Source organism: Toxotes jaculatrix, chromosome 17 (assembly GCF_017976425.1).
Source record: "Toxotes jaculatrix isolate fToxJac2 chromosome 17, fToxJac2.pri, whole genome shotgun sequence".
Lineage (NCBI taxonomy): Eukaryota > Metazoa > Chordata > Actinopteri > Toxotidae > Toxotes > Toxotes jaculatrix.
This window is the reverse complement of record NC_054410.1, coordinates 22,079,359-22,087,171: the sequence shown is the minus strand read 5'-3', so window position 1 is coordinate 22,087,171 and position 7,813 is coordinate 22,079,359. Positions and strand designations below refer to the sequence as shown.

At 45.2% G+C, this 7,813-nt stretch overlaps 1 protein-coding gene across 1 annotated transcript; it reads left to right on the top strand.

Moving 5' to 3' along the window:
• Nucleotides 1-5,757, top strand: ankrd6a (ankyrin repeat domain 6a). Its single transcript, XM_041061330.1, has 14 exons — nucleotides 1-150; nucleotides 269-367; nucleotides 1,506-1,604; nucleotides 1,734-1,832; nucleotides 2,003-2,101; nucleotides 2,207-2,284; nucleotides 2,454-2,558; nucleotides 2,710-2,892; nucleotides 3,056-3,208; nucleotides 3,294-3,446; nucleotides 4,142-4,255; nucleotides 4,368-4,668; nucleotides 4,867-5,225; nucleotides 5,545-5,757. Exons 1-14 carry the CDS (start codon nucleotides 1-3, stop codon nucleotides 5,755-5,757), a joined length of 2,205 nt encoding a protein of 734 aa, XP_040917264.1.
• Nucleotides 5,758-7,813: the final 2,056 nt, after the last annotated feature.

The window sequence follows — 7,813 nt, the reverse complement described above, 5'->3', positions numbered from 1 at the left end:
ATGAATGAACAGGCTCTGAACCATGTCCCAACATCATCACGCCAGGGCCCGGGTCACCAGACGGCCCTGCACCGAGCTGCCATGGTGGGGAACAGTGATGTCATGGCGGCTCTGATCCAGGGAGGCTGTGCTGTCGACCTGCAGGACAGAGTGAGTGGGTGGACACACAGAACACGTCAAAACTCATTCACACTCCCACAGGACATACTGTCACTGACAGTATGATGATGGTTTGTAATGGCAATGCTATGTCCAATGTCTGTTTGAGGACGGCAACGCTGCACTGCATGAGGTGTCTTGGCATGGTTTCTCTCAGTGTGTCAAACTGCTGGTCAAAGCAGGAGCTGATGTACACGCCAGGAACAAGGTAGGACAATAATAATGCTTTATATGTGACAACATGAATTTAACCAACACACGGTCCAGTTATTTAGTGTTTCTGAGACTCTCCACATCTTATGGCCTTTCACTGTTATGGTTCAGTAGTGAACACGAGGGAAGAGGAACCAAATGCATAAACCCCAGGACAGACGGAGGAGTCAGCTAAAAGTCTTTTATTTAAACTCAAAATCACTGGAACAGTCTGTGAAGTAGGAAATCCTTCAGAAACAGGGACTTAGGTCCAAAACTCAAAAGTCCTTAAAACAAGGTAACTGAAGACAAGGCCAGGAGGAAACACTCAGGCAGAGAAACAGGTAACATAAAGGGCAGGGCAGCTGACGAGCAAAGACTCCAAGATGCAGACAGCAGGTACAAACAAGGCAAGAACAGACCTGGGTACAGACACAGGCTGAGATGCAGACACAGACAGAGGGCATGACAACAGATGAACTGACAAGTGGACGAGGGAATCTCAAGACTTTGATACACTAGGGAAACAAGCAACAGGTGAAACCAATTAAGGCAGGGCAGGCAATCAAAAAAGGAGGGAAACCGGACAAAGACAGGAAGAAGAGTAAGACAAGATACAAGGACAAGTCTTCAAAATAAAACAGGAAATACACAACCAAAACTCAAAAACCCAGAACAAGAGTAATTTAACTAGAGAAACACAACCGGAACTGCTAACAGAACTAAAGAAACTAAACAAGAGTACCGAAGCTCCAAATGTCCACAAAGAGTACAAAAAAAAAAACAAACCAAAGGATTCAGAAAATGGCCCCCTGAGGAGCTGATCATGATGTTCACAGCAGGTGGAGTTTATTCTAATGTAAAGAAACCACAAATGAACATCAGTCAAAGCTAAAGCAGCAAAGGAGTGGACTTTCAGTGAGGAGAACTGCAGTGTATTTCACTCTTGTAGTCTTTATTTGGTTTGTAGTTAAAGATGTAAATACAGAATCACGTCAGTCACTAAAACACAATATATATTTTCAGTATATGTACATTAATAATACAGTTGTGTTGTTAGAAAGTCCTGTTGGAGATGATGGTCACCAACTATTTAGATCCAAATGAAAGCCCATAGTATAGCTGCCCTCACTCTGTAGCGACTGTTGCTTCAGGCAGGAAACACCGCTCTGCACCTGGCCTGTCAGAACGCACACGCTCAGACCGCTCGCCTCCTGCTGCTCGGAGGATCCACGCCCGAAGCCAAGAACAACGTGAGTCCTCCCTCCCTCTGCATCCCACAATGCAGTAGCTGACAGTAGTTGACTCTCTGACGCTCTGACACTGAGGCGGCTGAAGTATAGTAACAAAGTTCAAACTGAGGACTCTGCTTCGGTTTCCAGGTGGGTGACACCTGTTTGCACGTGGCTGCTCGCTACAACAACCTGACCCTGGTGAAGATCCTGCTGGGTTCACTGTGCTCAGTGACAGAGAGAAACCAGGTGCAGTATGTCAGTGATCAAATACATAATACAGTTACATCAATACATCAAATACATAAATACAAATCCTCATCGGGTCACAACTGCGTCTCCGTATTTGCTGTTGCACATTAGTTGTATATCCTGGTCATTTCTGGGAGACGGGGTCGGTGTCTGTGTTTTGTCTGTAGGCAGGGGACACACCTCTCCATGTGGCTGCTGCTCTGAACCATAAGAAGATGGTTCAGCTCTTACTGGAGGCAGGGACTGATGGGAAAATCAGAAACAACGTAAGTTCCATTTTTACAAAGGAAACACAACAGACTCGTTCTCCTCATGTCTAAGGCACAGTAACAAATAGTGCTTATAACAATAATCTGATGTGTTCCTCCCAGGCAGGGAAAACAGCACTTGACAAGGCCAGAGACCACAATCATAAAGAGGTGGCCCTTCTCCTGGCCAGGGCTCCTCAGGTTGGTGTCCTCAATATAAAACATAGATTTTATTGGCTCAAATTCTTGTGTCAGACAGATCATTTGAATCCAAATGCTGGTGTGTATTTTGACAGCATTAGAAACTGTCATTAGAAACTCTTAGAAACTTTTTTTTTTGGAGCTTAACGTTCACAGTTGTTGTCTTCAGGTGCATTGCTTCATGCGAGGAAGGACGATAAGGAAACGAAGAGAGAGACTGATAGCTGAGCGCAGGACCCAGTCTGTCATCAGAGTAGAAGTACTACCCAACAAAGTAAGAAACCACCAACCACCAGACAAAGTCTTTTACAGCTTGTGGAGCTGACTCTTGGATTTGGCATCAGTGTTTCAATGAGTACAGTTTTTATTTTGCATGTGAATTAAATAATAGGACACTGTTCCTTTTGTTGTCCGTGTGTCCTGAGGAGGACAGCAGTTCTGTGGTGGAGGAATGTATCAGCAGTGAACAGATGGAGAGCAGAGCTGCTGTGGAGGTGTGTCCTCAGCGATGGCAGCAGCAGCAGCAGCAGCAGCAGCACGGCCTCAAGACCCAGACCACCATCAGCAGCCCCTACAGCCGCCGCAAGAGGAGGAGAGTCAAGAAGCAGGTGGGTCAAGGATCAGCAGGCTCAGCTTGTATCAGTTATTTTATTCATTCTCTAAGACCAGTCTCATGTCATGACTCCTCTGCAGAGTGTATGAAAACAAATGGGAATTTCCATTTAAGACAGCGTATGACTGTAACAGTGTGTTACTGTCACTCCTTTGAAGGCTGTGGATGAAGATGACCGGAGAACAGGCAAGAACGACTTCCACATTACGAGGGATCTGCTCTGTGACAATGGCGAAGACGGTTCTGCTCAGAATGGAAAAACCTATCAGCTTTACACACTGTACCGTGACAAGGACGGCAACATTAGACAGGTTACTGATGAGTCCGCTATCAAAGACAAACCATTTTGCTTTTTTGCTGAGTGTGCACTTTATGACTTTGGTCTGTTCCCATCAGGCACCAGCCAGCGGATGCCACTGTAAGCCCCTGCTCAAGAAGCTGGAGGGTGAAATGAAAGCCACGCAGGAGGAGATGAGGCTGCACATTCTGAACGTCCAGGAGCAGGTCCACAGCAGATTGGCCAAAATGGACCAAAGGAACAGGCACCAGGTCCACTCTCGACTCTGTCCCCGAGAATAGATCAAGGCTTCACATGACTCTCACACCTTCTTAACCCTGTGAGACCTGAACTATGAAAGAATGGTCAGAAAATTCTAATTTTTCAAATATGAACTCTTTATTTGTCCCTTTGACAAAATGTAAAAAAAAAAAATTAAAAAAAAAAAATTCTAAGTATATTTTTTGTTTGTATCACACATGTCAAAACATTTAGAAAAGTGAGGAGTGTCTACCAGGAGTCAGTATACGAGCATAAGAGTTCATCTAAAAGGGTTAAATGCAAAGTTTATGCTTGATGGTGATGCAATGAGTCCCAGAAATGTGGGTATCATATATGATACGTACGGGCTCACAGGGTTAAACCTAGAAGGTTTTGAAAACCCTTCAGTTTGGGTTTTCAAAAGTTTAATACCAGTTAATTTCTCAGGCTCTAAGCACTGAGCTAAGACTCAGCAGCAACACTGTCAGCTGGTTCTATAAATTCACACCTGCTGGAGAACATGAATACAGGGGCCGCTATCACTGCACACAGATTCATTAACTTTATTCTGTTTGACTTGTTTGTAAAACTGAATTTTTAATTTCAGGTGAAATTAAAAATCCAGGAACTTCCAAAATCATCACGTCACTGGTTGACTCAGCATTTTCCACAGTCCACAATGTTTCTTTCTCTTTGCTTTGAGCAGATTAAAGTGTTGAACATGCTGAATCAGGAAAGAGCAGCATCAGAGAGGAAGGACATGATTTACAGGATGGAGCAGAGAGCTGCCCGGGACAGACAGGAAGCTCTGAAGACACAGGTATCACCTCCAGCTTCCAGCTGCTTCTGGATTTCTTTCTGTGCAGGGACAGTGTGGGAGGATCTCATGTCATGTTTGATCATACAGCAGCTTTGTTTCCTCTCTCCAACAGGCAGCAGTGAGTCATGAACTGAAGAGGTGGTGCATGACTCACCTAAAGGACATGGATGTCCACATCCCAGCTAAAGTCCAGTACTACAAACTCCTCCCCTCACCGTCTGTGGAGCAGTCCGTGGCAGACGCTGATCTGGAATCACTCCCCCTGCTGTCCGTGCTATCAGGAGACAGCAGCACTTCACTGGCGAACTATGTCAACATCCTGCCATCCAAGTCTGCCTGCAGTCTGAGAAGCCTCGAGCAGGAGCAGATGGGGAGGAGGACATACTTTGAAATGAGAGTGGACAGGTCACCAGGTAAGTTCAAAGCTTCTTCCATGCAGTCAGCAGTGGAGAGCATCTTAAAGAGGCATTCCGCAGTGATTTATGGCTGTTATCACTGCAACAGCATCAACAGGCTCCCAGTTACCTGTCATTGACACAAACTGACTGACTGTTGAGGAACTATGAAAGAAAAACCTTACTCATTTTTTCCTCTAACCTCACTCCTCTCAGACGACTATGAGAACACAGCCCTGTTTCCTCTGCCTGCTGTCAACCAAACCTCAGGCGTCCCGCTGGGCTCTGCTGACCCCCTCTGGCAACCTCCAGGGGTGCAGAACAATCTCATGGCAGCAGTGGTGCCATTGCGTGAGGAGGGCTTCTCAAGCAGCAGCAGCCGGTCCAGCATCAGCGACCGGGGACCTGGGCTGATCCATGAACACAGCTATGATAGGAAACCCTTTGGAGAGCTGATTAGTACCCACAGGCAGACGGAGATACACACTGACAGAACCAGAACGCTGGAGTTCTTCATCGACCGTCCTGCTGAGCCCACGTTCAACCAGGAGAGGAAAAATCTGCATGCGATGGAGGTGAGTGGACTAATTGGTGGGATGAGGAACTGGCCTCCAAGCTGAACAGTGACAGGCTGCCAAGCTGGGAACACGGAGCGTTTGGTTGGTGTATTTTAGACCTTTGGACAGAACCAGGCTAGTTATTCCCCCTATTTCCAGTCTTTATGCTAAGCTAGGCTAATCGCCTCCTGGCTCTTGCCTTGTATTCAACACACAGGGAGACAGATATCGATCTTCTCATCTCAGTCTCAGAATGAAAATAAGCATGAATAGTCCAAAATGTTGGACTATTCCTAAACTTCAGTCCACATGAAGGTGGTTGTTCCTTTCCTGTCAGGTAACGCAGCGTTTCTTTGAGACGGTGTCCACTCAGTTGGAGCGCTGGTACGAGAGGAAGATTGTGGAGGTGGAGCAGCAGACGGAGCTAAAGGCCCAGCAGGACAGGAAGGAGCTGCTGCAGCGAATCAGCACGCTGGAGGAGGAGCTTCAGAAGCTGAAGACCAGTGACAATGCAGAAAACTCGACGTACCCTGACAGTGACCAATGCTGAAGGGATATTGATAGAGAATGGGATTAACTTCACATTGTGATATGAGCCACACCTTTAATGATGCACGGCCCTACGTCATATGCACTCGGGGCATGTCTGATTTTAAACACAAGATGGCGCGAATTTACTCACCCAAGGAAGAGTATCGATGTTCAGAGCTGTTCATTAAGATGTGATAAAGCTAAAAACTCACCTGTTAAAAAAAAAAACTTTTTTATTGAACGTGTCCTCTGTCCCTCTGTTCCACCTGTATTGACTCAACCCTTTTATTTCTGCCATGTCTTCATTCTGTGTTCTGCCATTCATGTATTCAACTCCATGCATATGTTCTGCTGACATGTGTTGTCATATTTATTACTGTAATTCAAATCTTTTAATGCTATTCATAAGTTTGTTGACATTTATGTATATTTTGTTCTGCCACTAATTATTTTGTTCTATTGCGGCTTGTTTCTTGTGACATGTTGTGTTGTACTGTAGTTCGTGTGTTGCTGCCATGGCAAAGTAATGTTGCTCTGGGATCAATAAAATATCTACCCTGATATGAACACACCCAAATGACCTAGAGCTCAACTGAACTGAGAAATGAACGGATCCTTTCAGGAAGTGATTCAGCTCAGTTTGTTCATGCAGAAGATTTGTTCTTTTGAATGAATCATTTGCGAACGACACTAAGCTGGTGGTCTCTCCATACGCGGCATCACTCCACGTACACAGGCGTTTGTAAATAAGAGGGATTATTGTTTGTTTCCCGAATATAGTCTAGCCCACTAAAATGACAGAAATGATCGATGCAGCATCTGGTAGTCAACCTAGCTTCCAGAGACATCCGCCATCTGTGGCCACAAGAGGGCAGTTAATTACAGGATAAAAGCAAACAGGTAACATCAGATCCTTTATGGGACAAAACGCTGTCCTGAGATGAAAGGAGAGGTATTACTTCCACTTCACTTCCTGTACACCACTGCCTCAGATCATTCAGCACAACATGCACGCTCATGTTAAGCCTCAAAAAAGCTCCATCCAAAAAGATGGAGCTCTGAAGCATAGTTCTGTGGACTGATGAAACAAATAAACCTCTATCTCTATCTAAATGATGGAAAGAGGGAAAAGGAGGAGGTAAAAAAAAAAGGAGGAGCTCATGACCTGAAGCCACCACCTCATCTGTCAAACATGGTGCTGGTTCTCTGTTATTATTTGGGCATGGATGGCTGCCAGTGGAACTGGCACACTGGTATTTATTGATGATTTCACTGCTGATGGAAGCAACAGGATGAATGCAGAGGTCTGCAGGAGCTTTCTGTTTTTCAGCCACATGCATCCAAACTCACGGGACGACATCATTCAGCAGGAAACTCATCCTGAGAGGTGAAGTAACGCCGTCGAAGAGCCCTCCAGGGTGAAGAGGCGCTATATCTCTGATCGGCTGATTGAGCTGCATTTCACTTACTGAAAACCAGACTGAAAGCGGAAAGACCCCACAACAACAAGCAAGAGCTGAGGGTGGCCAGGGAGAGCATCACCAGGGAGCATACAAGCCGTTTGCTGACATCCATGGGTTGAAGACTTTGTGCAGTTGTTTTCCACAGCCTCTGTTTGAGGATTTGTTTAATTATTTTTGAACCCCTAAACTTTAGGTACAGCGTATTTAAAGGGCTCTGTCTCCCACACAGTTCTTTCTGTACGGATGTAAACCTACTCAGATTGAATGTGCTGAAGCATAGAGCCCGGAGAACAATAAATAAATAAATAAATAAATTATAACTGTCCAAATACTTTCAGGCCCAGACTGTCACTCAAACATCCACTGTTCAATTCTGGTCAAGGACCTCAGTCACATGTCACCCCCTCTCCCTCTCTCTCTCTCCCTCTCTCTCTCTCTCTTGCTCAGCCTGTTTCCTGTTTTTCTCTGAACTGTCAAAATGTCAAACTGCAATATTAATAAATAATAACTGGATCATTAGATTATTGTTACTGATGCATTACCATGTTAGCAGTACTTTTGTGTTAAGGTTGTTGAGACAGAGCTCATTGTAATAATCATAACAAGTACTTG

Coding starts and splice junctions, on each gene's coding strand:
- ankrd6a (XM_041061330.1), top strand. CDS start 1: ATGAATGAACAGGCTCTGAACCATGTCCCAACATCATCACGCCAGGGC. Junction 1,605..1,733: donor CGCCCGAAGCCAAGAACAAC/GTGAGTCCTCCC, acceptor TTCGGTTTCCAG/GTGGGTGACACCTGTTTGCA. Junction 4,256..4,367: donor AGGAAGCTCTGAAGACACAG/GTATCACCTCCA, acceptor TCTCTCCAACAG/GCAGCAGTGAGTCATGAACT.